The 17474-nt window shown below is 38.4% G+C and overlaps 1 protein-coding gene across 1 annotated transcript in view; it reads left to right on the top strand.

Annotated features, from left to right (window-relative positions):
- icam5 (intercellular adhesion molecule 5) overlaps window positions 1–17474 on the top strand; it is a 54581-nt gene that overhangs the window by 20732 nt on the left and 16375 nt on the right. The window contains exons 10-13 of the mRNA XM_036565561.1: window positions 7273–7542; window positions 10798–11127; window positions 15316–15573; window positions 15673–16002. Coding sequence (XP_036421454.1) covers window positions 7273–7542; window positions 10798–11127; window positions 15316–15573; window positions 15673–16002 — 1188 coding nt within the window. The remainder of the gene's footprint in view (window positions 1–7272; window positions 7543–10797; window positions 11128–15315; window positions 15574–15672; window positions 16003–17474) is intronic.

The raw sequence follows: 17474 nt of genomic DNA, 5'->3' as shown, positions 1-17474 counted from the left end.
GCTCAAATATTGCACTGTTGAGAGGATAAAAGAGAAGTGGGCGAAAAATTCTCTCAGTGTGTAGAGACTGATAGATGGTTATAGGAAACGCCTACATAAAGTTGTTTCTTCCAAATGGGGCAGTACCAGTTACTGAAGTCAGGAGTGCACTTACTTTTTCAACAGACAAAATGACATTTCAACTATAATTTTTTTAATAAGTGATTGCAAAGTAAAATTTCATGTACATACCGTTTAACCTTTTCAACTCCTTGGGACCACCGGCGGTTCCAAAAAAACGCACTTCGTCATATTCTTCATAACTTTTATATTTCATAAGCTACATTCAAAAGGTGGGGGTCATATGAGAGCTGTAACTGTCTTCTTTCCAGTCAAATAGACATGTAATGTAATTTTAAACCCTTATAATAAAAGAAGCTGAACTCACAATTTTTTGTCTACTGAAAGTCGACCCATTTTTCCACAAATCTGGGCTAGAAACTATAATAATTAATAAAATTATTAATTAAATAATTTTTATAAAAAAATACAAAAGATTTTTGGCTTTCAGCAGTAAATAGTAATATGATCATAAAACACATTTTCTATTAATTTGATGGAAACTTTAACAAAAAAAATAAAATAAAATAAAAATTGACATTTATTTCATGCAGTTACTGAATAATTTGCCATTTGGGCATGTAAATTCAGATGGAAAAACCAAAATATACCCTGGAGAATAAGATTGAATACTTCTATGTCTGCACGTAAAACAAAAGAGAAACATTTCATGGGGTGTATTTACTTCTTCACGCGACTGTATTTAATGTTTTATTTCTTCCAATATGTTACACTCAGCAAATAAATAGAAACTTCTGCATGTAGTTGCTCTGAACCTTATCTGTCATCGAGAATGAGGACATGGAAAAACTACCATGGCAACCCAAAACATTTAGATCCAAACACATGCACAGCGCATGCTTTCTGAGGTGCGGTAGGTGATACTTTCAGTATGAAGCAACACTCCCCATGCTAAACAAGCACTTTTAACCACCAACGGCTTCACACACACACACACTGTGGCCGTAACTCTGCCTCATAATGTGCCACTCAGCACAGAAAACTCAGAGTATTCCTCTATTTGGTGCTTCTGTATTCTGTATCAGTGATAATTCACCACAATGTAGGCATTACAAACAATCATGCACAAAATGTCAGAGAAAATGAGGTCATTCATTACTTGACCCCAGCTACAGTGAGGTGAAACCAGTGCTCACCATCTGCACAAATTAGGTCTTAGAAATACTTACAAATATGAACAATAAATATGCATTCATAAGCACAAATGAAGACATGTACAAAAACATTGATATGGAAAAAAATATTCAGACTCTGCATTTAAAATATTTAAGTGTAAAGGTTACATAAAAATAAATGACATTCAAGATACCCGTTCTAAAAAAAACGCATAAGCTAAAAATATTATCCTGCAAAGTGCAAAATTGCACCTTGAGTCATTACACTCGCATGCACAAGTTTACAAAAATAATATATAATAATAATATAATATAATAATAAAAAAAATTAAGCAGCCCAGTATTAACTGTAGTTATCATACCATACCTGGTCTGTCTGATCAGTGCTTCATCTCTAAATCAACTGTGATGGACAAATCCATGTGATGGCCGGGGGCTTTGAGGACAAATCTGAAACCATCCTGTATTTTTCATACCAGCACACAAGATATATGGAGGACCAGATTTGCCGAAATGAAAAATAAATAACATTAAAAAATAAACGGCTCAGTAAATTAATCAATAAAAAAAGTATATGTTGCTATTTTAATTGTAATTATGCCCATATTTCCTTTTTCTGCAGTTAAATATTTCTCAATTCATTTATTTCTGTAATATTTATTATTTTTTATTGATGTCAAACAGTCCATAATTTTAGTATTTTTTGGTATCTATATTTTTAACAATTGCTCACTTTATTTATTGATTCATGTATTTATTTATCTATTTATTTATATATTTATTTATTTATTTATTCATGTTTTCATTACTTTATTAATTTATTTTCTTTTTTCATTCATTTATTTATTTATGTATTTTTTTCATTTATATGATAATGAGGGGGCATGTTTTTCATGTTCAGGCCTAGCAATCAAGACCAGGAGGAGAAGAATTGATTAAACTGTTCTTTTACCTGCGTGGGTTTCCTCCCACAGTCCAAAGACATGCCGTCAGGCCAATTGGACATGCTGAATTGCCCCTAGGTGTGAGTGTGTGAATGTGTATGTCTGTCTGTCTGCCCTGCGATGGACTGGCGACCTGTCCAGGGTGTATCCTGCCTTCTGCCCAATGACAGCCCCCACCGCGACCCAGAAGGATAAGCGGTTTAGATGGTGGATGGATGGATGGATGGCTTCCACAGGCAGCGTGTGAGAAGGGCGTCCAAATGTCTGGGTGTGATCTGAATTTTGCAGAAACAGGCGATGAACCACCTCCTCTGAAGCTCTGAACACTACAGAGTCGACCTCTGTATCAGCAGAGGCAGATAAATGGAACAAACTGTCCGTCACAGCCTCCACACGAAAGAGTGAATAATCCGTACCTGCATTTTCAGCCAGATCAGCCGAGACTCTCAGATCTCTGACTGTCCGCTGTCTGTAAGCAGCCATTACTGAACTGTCTTGTCCTTATTTACCGCTGATAGAGCAAGACATGTTCAGTCAATCCACAGAATCTGTCATCGATCAACCAATAGAAATATCACGGCGCAGTGACATCATTGACTGACAGCCCCTTTATAAATAGGGAAATAAATAAATATAGAAATGAATAATTATGAAAATAAATGAATAAAAAATAAAAAAAAATAAATAAGAAACATATAAATAACAAAATAAATAAATACAAAAATTAGTGAGGAGGGGAAATTACTAAATATATAAGTAAATACTTATAAAAACATATAAGTAAACGCAGACATACATTTATGTAAGGTTTTATTTATTAATATATATACATTTTTAGGTATATTTATTTATTTTTAGATTTATCATCATTATTCTTTGCAATTCTAATTTAAATATTAATTTACTGAGTCATTTATTTTTCTCATTTTGGCAAATCTGGTCCTCCATAAAGATATCGTCCCTTTTTTAAAAAAACAAGGCTAAGATTAATGTTTGTTAGTATTTATGCTAATGTTACATCATTTTTTACACGCATAAAGGCACTTTCTGCTCAGATAAATGGTTTTAAACAATTTGCTTCTGAGACTTTTGCGCAGAGCTGCATTTCTGAAGTATAAACAAAGCAATCGTGAGAAAAGAAATCCTAGAGTAAATATTAGAGCTGGGGAGATGAGGGAGGTTGTGACATGGAGTAAGCTGTAACAGCCCCAGCTTCATTAACAACGAGCAACGGGGGTGATATCAGTTCTGTGCTCCTCCCTGGGCTGACAGCAGAAGTTTGAAGGGAAGGCTTTGTGTGTCATATTTATATTATATATACATACACATACAGTGGTGCCGCCCCTATTTTGGGCCAATTGGGAGAGCAGAGATGAGCATGTAGAGGACTCACAGAATGCTGTGTGCCTTTCCTCTTCCCTTGTTTAGTGGTTTAGTGTAAATTTAATAGGTTAGGTGTTTTTAATTAGTTGTAATATGACTGTTTAATACATACACTCCCATGCAAAAACATTGAACCAAGCTCAAAATGACAAAACGTTAAGCTTTGAATGGTCTTAACAACAATTCATCAGTTGGTAAATTAGCAAAATCTAAACAAATAGATGAAGAGAGTTAGTGCTGGATTGCCTGTCTCTTTATTTTCTTTAAATGTTGAAGTCAAACTTGCAGACAGCCTCGTATAGAAACAAGAGTCAATATTGCTCCACTCAGAGCTGATGGCTTCAAACAGCTGAAAAACATTGCCAAGCTAGTTTGTGTTTAATGCGAGACCAAATATTCTCCACTGGGTTTAAATGGGTTTAAATCAGGGATCTGACTAGGCCAAAACCATCAATAAAACTGGGGCGGGGGGTGGGGGGGGGTCTTTTGGTTCTAGAATAATGGGATCAAATTTCTGGCGAGGTCAGCGGAGGTGGCAGTCAGCGGGGGGGAAAAGGACACAGATATGACACACGCGATTTGCAAGGAGTATCATATGAAAATACCTGCTGCACTATTTGAGGAGGAACATGAAAATTCAAATAAAAAGCTGACTTTTGGTTTGTTGACAGCAAAACTAATGTTAAATCAGCTCAACCGAAAAAAAATCAGCTTGACAAAGCTACCTTCCAGTTCTGAGCCAGCTAAGAAAATAGCATAATGCATCACGTTGCTTGCTTCATGTTTAGAGACCTGTGTCCATACACTGTTGTGGAAAACTAAGGCTGGATCATTCTCAGCACTTCAGTAACACTGACGAGGTGATGGTGTGTTAGTGTGTGTTGCGCAGATCTGAGTGGATCAGACACAGCAGTGCTGCTGGAGTTTTTAAACACCTCAGTGTCACTGCTGGACTGAGGATAGTCCACCAACCAAAAATATCCAGTCAACAGCGTCCTGTGGGCAGCGTCCTGTGACCACTGATGAAGGACTAGAGGATGACCAACACAAACTGTGCAGCAGCATCTCTGACTTTACATCTGCAAGGTGGACCAACAAAGTAGAAGTGTCTAATAGAGTGGACAGTGAATGGACACAGTGTTTAAAAACTCCAGCAGCACTGCTGTGTCTGATCCACTCAGACCAGCGCAACACACACTAACACACCACCACCACGTTAGTGTTACTGCAGTGCTGAGAATGATCCACCACCCAAATAGTACCTGCTCTGTGAGGGTCCATGGGGGTCCTGACCACTGAAGAACAGGGTAAAAGGGGGCTAACAAAGTATGCAGATAAACAGATGGACTACAGTCTGTAATTGTAGAACTACAAAGTGCACCTTTATAGTAAGTGGAGCTGATAAAATGGACAATATATATATATATACACCCACTTTTCCACTTACCCCAAATTTAGTTGATCGGCCAAGTTGTTTTAAGGTCACATTTTGCTTTAAGGTCACATTTTGCTTTTTTTTACTTCTGAACTGCAGCTATGAGGCTAATGTCACTAACCAAAACTCAATAGTGTCCCAAATAGCCCAAATCTTTTCTGATGAAGCACATCCCAAAACGTCTCTCAACCCACTCAAACCGCATTCAGGTCTTCTTTAAGGTGGTGCAGACTTGTCGTTGTGTTTCAGCGCTCAGTGTGACTTACTATGAACTTTAAAAATAAACAAAACTTCACCGCAATGCACAGCCGAGTCAGACAAGACCAGGGCTGGTATAGCTTACACAAAGTGGGACTGATCTTGGATCAGATTCCTCTGTATTTATGACAGTCACTGTCACAGATCCTGATTCTAGATCTGCACTCCTGCCCCTGTTGTGGTTTGTGAGTTCACACCCCTCTGCCTGCAGTTTTTTATATTTTTGTAGTTCATAGTAAAGTCGTACTGTGCACTAAACCACAAGTCTGCACCACCTCAGTGAAGACCTGGATGCGGTTTGACTGGGGTGAAAGACGTTTTGCTGATGTTTTTTTATAAACAATTTGTGCTTTTAGGGTGACTATTCATTTCTAATTTTTGTTAGCAATGTTAGAAAAGTTCTAAACTAAAGTAGGAAAATTTGGACTCCGAGTATGTTTTGGCTGACCAACCACATTTAGGGTAAGTTATTAATTAAATTAGTAAATTTGCCAGTAAATTAAAGTAAATTGGTTTTTTCCTTTTTTGGAGCTACAAGGGTAATGTTGGAAAAAAAAGTCAGTAGTTTTGTTTTCTTTCAAAATGCATGCACGTCTTCTTTAAGGTTGTGCAGACTTGTCAATGTGGTTTAGGGCACAACATGACTTAATGTGAACTATCAAAGCTTTGCCGTGTAGCTGAATAGAGAAGGCAGTCACTTTTGACAACAAGCCAAAATTTGACTTGATTTCTGTTGTATCCTTTTATAAGTACTTTGTTTATCTTGAATTTTCTTACTGAATATATGTTTAACAATAGAAACAACAGACATTGTGAAACTAATCTAGCATTAATACACAGATCTGGCATAACATTATGACCACCTCCGTGTTTCTACGCTCATTGTCCATTTTATCAGCTCCATTTACTATATAGCTGCACTTCAGTTCTACAATTACAGACTGTAGTCCATCTGTTTCTCTGCATCTCTGTTCTTCAGTGGTTAGGACCCCCATGGACCCTCACAGAGCAGGTACTATTTGGGTGGTGGATCATTCTCAGCACTGCAGTAACACTGATGTGGTGGTGGTGTGTTACTGTGTGTTGCGCTGGTCTGAGTGGATCAGACACAGCAGTTCTGCTGGAGTTTTTAAACACCTCAGTGTCACTGCTGGACTGAGAATAGTCCACCAACCAAAAATATCCAGGCAACAGCGTCCTGTGGGCAGCGTCCTGTGACCACTGATGAAGGACTAGAGGATGACCAACACAAACTGTGTAGCAGTAGATGAGCTATCGTCTCTGACTTTACATCTACAAGGTGGACTGACAAGGTAGGAGTGTCTAATAGAGTGGACAGTGAGTGGACACAGTGTTTAAAAACTCCAGCAGCACTGCTGTGTCTGATCCACTTGTACCAGTGCAACACACACTAACACACCACCACCACATCAGTGTTACTGCAGTGCTTAGAAAGATCCACCACCCAAATAGTACCTGCTCTGTGAGGGTCCATGGGGGTCCTGACCCCTGAAGAACAGAGTAAAAGGGGGCTAACAAAGTATGCAGAGAAACAGATGGACTACAGTCTGTAATTGTAGAACTACAAAGTGCACCTTTATAGTAAGTGGAGCTGATAAAATGGACAATGAGCGTAGAAACAAGGTGGTCATAATGTTATGCCTGATCGGTGTATGTCCACATGATGGGCGTCTTACTCTGCATGGAGGTGGAAATTGACACAAAAAATGTTAAAAAATGCGAACCTCAGTTATTTCTGTTCAAAGTAAGTAATGCAGCTTCAGTAAAGAGCTGGATGTCTTTTGAGTGAGATTTTGAGGATGTATTGACAGAAAAGATTTGGGTGACTATTGACCTCTAGTGTTACAATGTTAGCCTTGTAGCTTCAGTGTCAAACTAAAGAAGCAAAAGTTGGACACTAAACATGTCTTGGCTCATTGACTTAATCTGGTGTAAGTGGAAAATTGTGTCAATGAGATTTATTGCAGAACTTTTCCTTATGTGTTCTTAATTGTAGGTGGAGCTTGCCCTCCTGACCTCAATGACCTTGAGCTGGAACCTCCAAGCATAGTGGTAGAATATGGAGATCGTGTCTCAGTGAACTGCAGCTCGTCCTCGAACTTCACAGAGCTGAGCTGGAAGGGTCTGCCAGAACACGTGTCCTCGAACGATATTGCGACCGTCACCTGGGAGACGGACAGCTTGACTGACTGGGACATACAGCCTGAGTGCCACATGAACTTGAGTAATGTACAATGCAACAGAGCACTTCCCCTTATCATATACAGTGAGTATCCATTATTACTGCATTCAATTCACAGGTTTATTCCATCCAAAGGCGTATTATTCAGTAACTATATGGGAAACAATGCAATTTCATTGGCTTTGACACATAGTTGTTATTAACTCAATTAAATTGCAAGAAACTGGTATGTGGGCCTACCTTTCAGCTTCTCACTCTCATTACTACATAACTGATTTTAAGTTACATTGTATAAAAGTAATGTTAAGTAATTTTAAATTCTAACACCATATTAAAAGAAGAATAAGTGTTTTACACTTGCTAAACTATTGCTCAAAGTTGAAACAACTCAAACTTTTAAGTAAAGCAGGTTACTTACTTTTTAAGTTCAAAAAATGTTTTTCAGTATATTAATGCACCAAGTGACTTTTATGTTGTTTGGCAACAATAGGGTACTGTTATCAAACTAAATTGCTAGGCAAACTACAACCCCATTTCCAAAAAAGTTGGGCCGCTGTGCAAAATGTAAATAAAAACAAAATGCAATGATGTGCAAATCATTTAAACCCTGTATTTCATTGAAAATAGTACAAAGACAAAATACCAAATGTTAAAACTAAGAAACTTTATTGTTTTTAAAAAAATATTTGCCCATTTTCAATTTAATGCCAACAACACATTCCAAAAAAGTTGGGACAGGTGAAACAAAAGGCTGGTAAAGTTGTGTAATGCTAAAAAAAACACCTGGTGGTTGATTGGCAACAGGTCAGGAACATTGTGTATAAAAAAGCATCCCAGAGAGGCTGAGTGTTTCAGAAGTAAAGATGAGGAGGGGTTCACCACTCTGTGAAAGACTGCACAAGCAAATTGTGCAACAATTCAAGAATAACGTTTCTCAACATAAAATAGCAAAGAACTTTTGCTTTTCATCATCTATGGTACATAATAACATTAAAAGATTCAGAGAATCTGGAGAAATCTCTGTATGCAAGGGACAAGGCTGATAACCAGTATTTGCTGGCTGTGATCTTTGGGCCCTCAGGCAACACTGCCTTAAAAACAGACATGATTTTGTAGTGGAAATCACTGCATGCACTCAGAAACACTTCTGAAAACCACTGTGTGTGAACACAGTTCATCACTGCATCCACAAATGCAAGTTAAAACTTTTAAACGACAAGATGAAACTTTACATAAACAGGATCCAGAAATGCTGCCAACTTCTCTGGGCCCGAGCTTATTTAAAATCAAAATTTGAATTTCTTTTTGGTAATCATGGACACTGTGTCCTCCAGGCTAAAGACCACTCAGCTTGTTATCAGTGCAGAATTCAAAATCCAGTATTCATGATGGTATAGGTGGGCACTAGTGCACATGGCATGGGTGACGTGCACATCTGTGAAGGCACCATTAATGAACGATATATACATTGTATATGTTGTTTTGCCAACATATACTGCCAACAAGACAACGTCTTTTTCAGGAGAAGCCTTGCTTATTTTAGCAAGACAGTGTCAAACCACATTCTGCATGTATTACAACAGCATTGCTCCATATTAAAAGAATCTGGGTGCTAAACTGCCCTGCCTGCAATCCAGACTTGTCACCACTGTAAACATTTGGCACATCATGAATTGAAAAATATGACAAATGAGACCCCGAACAGATGAGCAGCTGAAATCCTACATCAAGTAAGAATGGGAAAACATTTAACTTTCAAAGCTCCAGCAGTCGGTCTCCTCAGGTCCTAAACGCTTACAGAGTGTTGTTAAAAGAAGAGGTGATGAAACACAGTGGTAAACATGCCCCCGTCCCAACTTTTTTGGAACATGTTGTTGGCATCAAATTCAAAATGGGCACATATTTTTTCAAAAAACAATAAAATTTCCCAGTTTCAACATTTGATATGTTGGTCTTTGTAGTATTTTCCTTTAAAAATATGGTTTACATGATTTGCACATCATTGCATTCTATTTTTATTTACATTCTACACAGCATCCCAACTTTTTTGGAAATGGGGTTGTGATTGCTTTTTGCGTTTATTATTAACACTACATTACATATTGAATATTCATGTATTTTTTGACCTTTTTGTCATTATATTAAAGTAATAAGCCACTCGAGGTTGTGTGTTACAGTGATTTTACCAGAGATAAAGAGGAATATCTTAAAAAAAAATTGCATAATTTAATTTTTAAGTATGTAAACAAAGTCATTCAGAGTGGTTCACAGTGGTGGTGAAAGGAACCAGACGTCTGAAGAGTTTAATGCGAAAAGCTAAATGTTACCTCAGAGAACGTCTTTACACAAAATGGTAATGAATATGATGTCTGATTCCCAAAACATTGTGTTACAATAGATCTGAGATAAAGTTTGACCTAAAACATGTTTTTAAAATACATTCTTGGTGAAAGAGCTACATGCTAAGGCAAAACAAGCCTCAATTTTATCAGATTTATCACAATTTTCAAACATCAGCAACATTACAGATATTAACTAGTGGTGTTGTAGTCCAGACCGTTGGACGCGAGTGGGAGTCAAAACTGAGAACTGGACATATCTGGTCTGAGTTAAGACCAAGACTTTGTAGAAGTCGAGTCCAGACCCGAGGGAGATTGTATGAATTTTGGAACTTAAATAACGTTAACAAACAAATAATGCCCAGTTAAGCCATTACACAAAGGATCAGTTAGATCCTCGACCGACAGCGAACAGGTTTAAACATAAAGGAAAGAAGGGACTGTGTTATTCTGTTTGTAGGTTTTGTTGATATTCAATAATGAAAGAAAAAAAGTCATTCAGTTTCCAGTTAGCTAGATGGAGGCATCGGACTCGACTGGTCTCAAGTACAGTTTCCTTACTCTGCCCACCTTACCCTGAGACCGAGACAAGACTGAGTCAAAATGATGTCGAGACCAGACTCGAGTACTAAAGCATTGCTCTGAGGACATGTGTAAGGTCACTGGCTGGTCATAATGAATAGCAGATAAAAGGGCTACATTTGTCTTGTAGACATTGTGACTCCTGGTTCCTCTCACCACCACTGTAAAGAAATCTGAGTCAGTAAATTTCTCTACAACGAACCATTGAACATCAAACAATCCTGAATGACTCGGACATCTCAGCGAATGAATTATGCCGAAATTTTCTAATATTAGTGTTTGCAAATTCCCTTTAACTGGTGTTGTTAAGTATGATCACAATATATTACAAACACAAGTGTAATAAATATAAAACCATGTAGCAGATAATGCATCAAATGATAAAAAAAGACTTGTTGGCTATTTTCTCTTTGTGCAGAGACTCCAGACAGGGTGTCCATCAGCATTGTGGGTCACACTGGGCCGATGATTGAGGGTGAACAGTATGAGCTCCAGTGTGACATTCAGAATGTTGCTCCTGTTGAGTTCCTCACTGTGAGCTGGTACAAAGGAGACACTCTAGTGAAAAATGTAAACTTCACTGACTCCATCAAGACTCCAGTGAATCTGTCAGATACATTCCAGATCTCCCCCAGCAGAGATGATGATGGAGCTCAGTACAGGTGTGAAGCAGAACTGGATCTGGGACCAGATGGACCTCAACCTCCTCCTCGAGTCATATCAGGTCCCCTCAACATTACCGTGCATGGTACGTTTGTTATGGACTAACTAAAGTTAATATGTCAATATGTCATAATTTACCATTGTACAATATATAACATACAATGGTATAAAAAAAGTTCAAACTGTAAAATGTTCATTTTAATTGTGGTTTGCGATTGGCTATAAAAATTGACTAACATCTATCAAGAAGGGAGGTTCATGTCTACTAGGCTTTTTAGTGCCTCTGCTAATAGAAATAAAAACAGTAGACTTTGAGAAAAAAGTCATACTATTTTGAGAAAGAAGTCGTAATATTTCGAGAAAAAAAGTCGTAGAATTATGACATTAATTGAGCAATAGAACACGAGAGGGAGTGTGTTATTGCGAAATAACATCACGGCTGTGATTTGGTCGCAGGCACGAGCGATAACACATGACCTCGAGTGTTCTATTGCTTTTTCTATTGCAGACCAACTGACAGTTTGGGAATTTAGTGTAGTCTCATCTTCAGAGTCTGACCAAATCGGCTGTCGGTCAAATGTGATCTTCAAAGTATCCATTTTCTGTTTGTGCGTAAAAACGTTCAAATAGCTTAAGCGTCTCCTATCAAAGTTGTTGCTTAGCAACGGTGTCTCAGCGGAGTGATACAGTGATGTTATGGCGAAATAACAGCACGGTTAGAATGCTTCACAACCAAACAGCTTGCATGGCTGGAATTAACTGTGGCATTAATACCAGGACAGGTCTCAATATTGTGGTCAAAGGCTTTGCAAAGGGAAGGCAGCACCTCCCCGTGTTAAATGAGGGGCGTTAAGGAGCTGGAGGAGTTACACTTTCATATCGATTTCACCCATAAAAAAATACTCAGTCTCCCTGTCTCTCCTCGTACATGTGAGGGTCCATGGGGGTTCTGACCACTAAAGAACAGGGTAAAAGGGGGCTAACAAAGTATGCAGAGAAAAAGATGGACTACAGTCTGTAACTGTAGAACTACAAAGTGCACCTATATAGTAAGTGGAGCTGATAAAATGGACAATGAGCGTAGAAACAAGGAAGTGGTCATAATGTTATGCCTGATCGGCGTATCTAACAGTTTAGAAATAAATTCAATTACAAAATTACAAAATCTTGCTACTACTGGACATTTCTAAAAATTGAAGTACCCACTAATGCGGCAACTGCTGCAGTTTTTGTCAGTACTAAGTTTCATCTGGAAGGCATGAAGATGAGTTATACAGAACTTCTGTACGATCTTGTAATGAATTAACTGATGGCATATGTTTTCATATGTTCTGCCAGCCAATACTGTAGTTTAGAAATGCTGTTGTTAGCCTCTTAGATACCATCCCTGTCCTGCCTTTGGGCTGCCTGTAGTATGTCCATACTTTGCCCAGTGTTGCTAATGAAGCAGCCAGCGTAGAAATTTCAGATGCTTTTTTTTCCGAGATTAGTTCAGAAGTTATCTGTGTTGCTGTGAATACTCTTAACATCCGTGCGAACTTCTGTCAGTTTCAGGCTATCCAAGGAGGAGTTGAGAATCTGTATATACCGGACACGAGTGTCTTGCTCTTCCGCTAATTTTAGCAGCCACCTAGCCTTTTTTGCTGCACTTTTGGAAGCGGGAGTGTCCGATTTTGGTGGCCTTTCCCGGCTGGAGCTTTCCCTGGAAATGTCCCCATTTTTAACTGTGAATTAAAACGCACACTGAAAAGTCTTAAGAAAGACATGGTAACAGAGCAGATGTCGTTGTGTTTATCTTAGCCGACAGAAGGGTCTGGCTGCTGCTGTCACCTAACCACTTCCACACTTTGCTTGCCTAGTTTTAGAGAATACTGCTGTGTAAAACTTGACCAGAAGCTAGCAAGTGAGTCCACTAGTAGAGAAAACAACCTTTGCCTGTAAAAGCAAAGTGAACTCCCACTCAAATTAAGTATTGATTGTAATGTATTGTACAGCACTTATGTATTTTATCGTATTGCACTGTTCTGTGTTTAACTCTGTCCCTTTTTCACTAGGTGTCAATGTCCTTCTGATTCTACCAGTATCTGAGCTTAGGACTGACTTTCTCTCTAACCTATCGGTAGCTAGCGAAGATTCTTTCTCTGGATAGACAAAGCACTTTTTGTAAGTCGCTCTGGATAAGAGCGTCTGCTAAATGATGTAAATGTAAATATAAATGTAAATGTCTCCTGTTTTGGAACACTTCGTTTCCTGGTTGAGTACAACACTGACGCGTAACAAGTGGTAGACTGAGCGGTGACAGCTACTTATCCACACTGATTTTAACAGCCGGCAAGCACTGAGTCTAAATGGGCCCTGGCAAGAATGATTACAGCTTCTAATAGCTAACTGGTTGTTAAGTCCACCTCTATTCAGTTGTAGAGTCTGCAGTCTGTTGGCAGTGATTGAGCCATGTTAGAAAAGCACTCATTTTAGCCAGAAGGTGAGATCCAGACTTTACATAGAAAAACCTAGGATCTGACCCAAAATGACAACATGTAAAGCTTAGTTCAATTTTGAGATGTAGACTTGAAGTCCACAGAGTTTTTGTTTACTGTTATTATAATGAGCCGTGATAACACACGTGGTTGCCAGATGCATCATGTGCAACATGTAATTAACATCTTGCACTTTTGTTTATATTATTTTTTATTTATTTTATGTCTTCTACCAAAATTCTTTGTGCCAGTTATGCCTTTAACAAGCACTGTGTCTTGTTGGAATCTGAATTATCAATAAATAAAAAATAAAAAGATAAATAAATAACTGACTAGGTATACCTGGTTGTGCCCTTGGGCAAGACAACCCCCTACTGCCCCAGGTGGCGCTGCTCAGCTGGTGATGCTGTGCTGATCCCAGATTGGGCACAGTTAGGCAGCAAAATAACAAATTTTGCTTGTAGAACCACTAATGTACATAACATAACATAACATAACATAACATAACATAACAACATAACATAAATGTGAAAGTTATGTTGGTATTTTTTTTCTAAATCTGTATCGAAAATGTTTGAATTGTATTGCAAATATGGCAGCCAAGATGGGTTTGGTGTCCAAATTTTGCTTCGTTAGCTTCCTGTAAATACATCCCTAAAACTTCTCTCAACCCTCTCAAACTGCATCCAGGTCTTCATTAAGGTCGTAATGACTTGTCAGTGTGGTTTAGGACATAGTATGACTTACTATGAACTACAAAAATAAGCAAAACTTCAATGTGTAGCTGAATGCAGTGGGCAGCCACCTCAGACAGCAGGTGTTGTGCCAAAATTGAACTTCTGATCGTGCAGGCATATGAACATTAAACATGACTTGATTATAGATTTGCAATTTCTGTTGTTTCTTTTTATTTTAAAAATAGACAAAAAAGAAATCTTGAATGTAATCTATGTGTGCATTCAAAGAGGAGTCAAACTCTGGAGGGCACAACACTGTTGTCTGAAATGGCTTACAACAGAGTTTGGATAGTTTTATTTTTTTTATTATTTTTAGGTAATCATGTTCACCTAAATCTCATCAATGAAGAGCTGGATGTGGTTTGAGTGGGCTGAGAAAAGTTTTGGGGATGAATTTCTGGAACAGATTTTAAGATTAAGATTAAGTGACCCTTATTAGTCCCACAATGGGGAAATTTCACCTCCGCATTTAACCGATCCGTGCAGTGAAACACCACATACACACACTAGTGAACACACACACTAGGGGGCAGTGAGCACACTTGCCTGGAGTGGTGGGCAGCCCTATCTGCAGTGCCCAGGGAACAGTTGGGGGTTAGGTGCCTTGCTTAAGGGTACTTCAGTCACATAGTGTCGGCTCAGGGAATCGAATCGGTGACCTTCCAGTCACAGAGCTGGTTTCCTAACCTCCAGCCCACGACTGCCCCCTATTTGGGTGACTATTGACGTCTAGTCTTTGTTTGGAATGTCAGCCTCAGCTATAATTTGGACACCGCTTGTCACCACTGACTCACAAACTGAATTGCGTAAATCAGATTTTTTTCCAAACCATACCTTTAAGCTTAAGCAACAATAATGATTTGAGTTCAGTTAGGTGAGAATTGATTTAGGAAGATAAATAATTTGTCCTTCTCAAGGTGTGTCTTGCTGTGGGCGTGTCTTAAAAGGGAGTGGCTTGTAGTGGGGAGTGGGTGGTAGTGGGAGTATTTGGTACTCATCAAGACCAAAGGTACAACAGATTGCTTGTGAATGCTGATGAATTATAGTCTGTTTTTGCAGATCCTTGTCCCCTTACTCTTCACCCTCCTAAAGTGGTGGTTGAATATGGAGGTTCAGCCTCAGCAAACTGTTCCACTTCTGTTGACCATGTGGGAATGGGCTGGGAGGCCTCTCAGGGACCAGTGGACATGAAGGATGATGTCCAGTTAGTCACCTGGAATGTGGACAGGCTTGTGGAGTGGGGCATAAAACCATTTTGCTTCATGAATCCTAATCCAGAAAAGCAGTGCAAAGTTGATCTCGCAGTTACTATTTACAGTGAGTCGCTGTCTCACCTGTTTGCTTTCAGATATATTACTTATTCACTCTCCTTAATTAAACATTTATGTGGATAAAATCTCAAATCTTTTCCTACAGAGACTCCAGACAGGGTGTCCATCAGCGCTGTGGGTCACACTGGGCCGATGATTGAGGGTGGACAGTATGAGCTCCAGTGTGACATTGAGAATGTTGCTCCTGTTGAGTTCCTCACTGTGAGCTGGTTTAAAGGAGACACTCTAGTGAAAAATGTAAACTTCACTGACTCCATCAAGACTCCAGTGAATCGGTCATCTACACTCCAGATCTCCCCCAGCAGAGATTATAATGGTGCTCAGTACAGGTGTGTAGCAGAACTGGATCTGGGACCTGAAGGACCTCAACCTCCTCCTAAAGTGACATCAGATCCCTTCAACATTACAGTACACTGTAAGTCCTCCACAGATTGTTTCATCTTCTTTACACATAACATACAGACGGATGACAAATGAAGGAAAGACTGACATAAAGTGACTTAGTAAGGCGTTGGGCCACCAGAACATCTTCCAATTGATATTCCCTCAATTGGTGCTTTGACGATGGTGGTGTGGAGGGCAGTCTAACACGTTGGTTTAAAATCTCTCACATTTGTTCAAGTGGATTAAGGTCTGGTGATGTTAAAGACCATAGCATTTGATTTGTATCATTTTCATATCAGGCTATTGACTATAGCAGACAGTAGTGGAATCATCACTCTACCTTTGCCCTTATGTTGATACAAACAATAGCATGACTGTGTACTAAGATTATTATAGTTTTGAAATTTTCATCAGTTTTTATTTTTATTTAGTTTCTTATTTTGGTTTTTGATTACAGTTTAGTTTCAGTTGGTCTTAAGGGTACACTTTCAGTTTTAGTTTAGTTTTTATGTCCAACCTCATTTCCAAAAAAAGTTGGGACGTTGTGTAAAATGTTAAGAAAAACAGAATCCAATGATGTGCAAATCATTTAAACCCTATATTTAATTGAACATAATACAAAGAAAACATATTAAAACATATACAACGTGTTGCTGGTAAAAAATTCAAAATAGAAATATATTTTTCAAAAAAATAAAACTTTATTTGATATGTTGTCTCTGCACTATTTTCAATTAAATATAGGGTTTATCGCTTCATTCTGTTTTTATTAACATTCTGCACAGTGTCCCAACATTTTTGGAAACCTTGCCTTGTAATTTCAGTTTTAAGTATTATGATTAATGCTGTGAGAGTAGGTATTTGATAAGGGTAGAATAAAATTTAGAAAACAGTTGACTCAGCTTGGCTCGGCTCCAGCCTTCCTTAAAGACCAAACACAGAAGGGATCTAAAATCTCTAAAATCTCATTCATACACTGAAAAACAAAAAGCAAACAATTTCTCCTCCGTAATTTCACTATGTTTAACAAGCACATTTTTCACTGCTGTTTTCATTGTTGTAATAGTTTTAGTTGACTATAGTAACCCTGCTGTGTGCAGATTAACTAGAATCCTGGATTCCCATTAAAAGAACTAACACCCAAACACTTCACTATAAAGCAGGAATCTGGACACAACGCTTCAGATTAAAAAACTGGCGTGCTCATGGACGTCGCAATGCCAGTTTTAGGTGACTTTAGACCACTTTAAATGTTATCAAGCCCCTCCTTCCCAAGTAAATGTAAATTACTAGTCCAGATCATCTATAGTCCATTCTCATTCACATTATACTGTAAGGGGAGGGTCTCTGGTTTTGTACTGCAAAGTAATCGGTAACCGCTGAAGCTGAAGCCAGGATTTTGGCTAAAAGCTCACTAAAATAAACACACAGACCTTTTTCAAAATCTATAATATACGGAGTAAAACAGTGAGTAGTTACAAAGTGAATATATCCACTTACAAA

The sequence above is a fragment of the Colossoma macropomum genome, unplaced genomic scaffold (assembly GCF_904425465.1).
Source record: "Colossoma macropomum unplaced genomic scaffold, Colossoma_macropomum, whole genome shotgun sequence".
NCBI classification, from domain to species: Eukaryota; Metazoa; Chordata; class Actinopteri; order Characiformes; family Serrasalmidae; genus Colossoma; species Colossoma macropomum.
The sequence above is the reverse complement of the archived record's forward strand: the minus strand, read 5'-3'. Positions and strand labels throughout refer to the sequence as shown.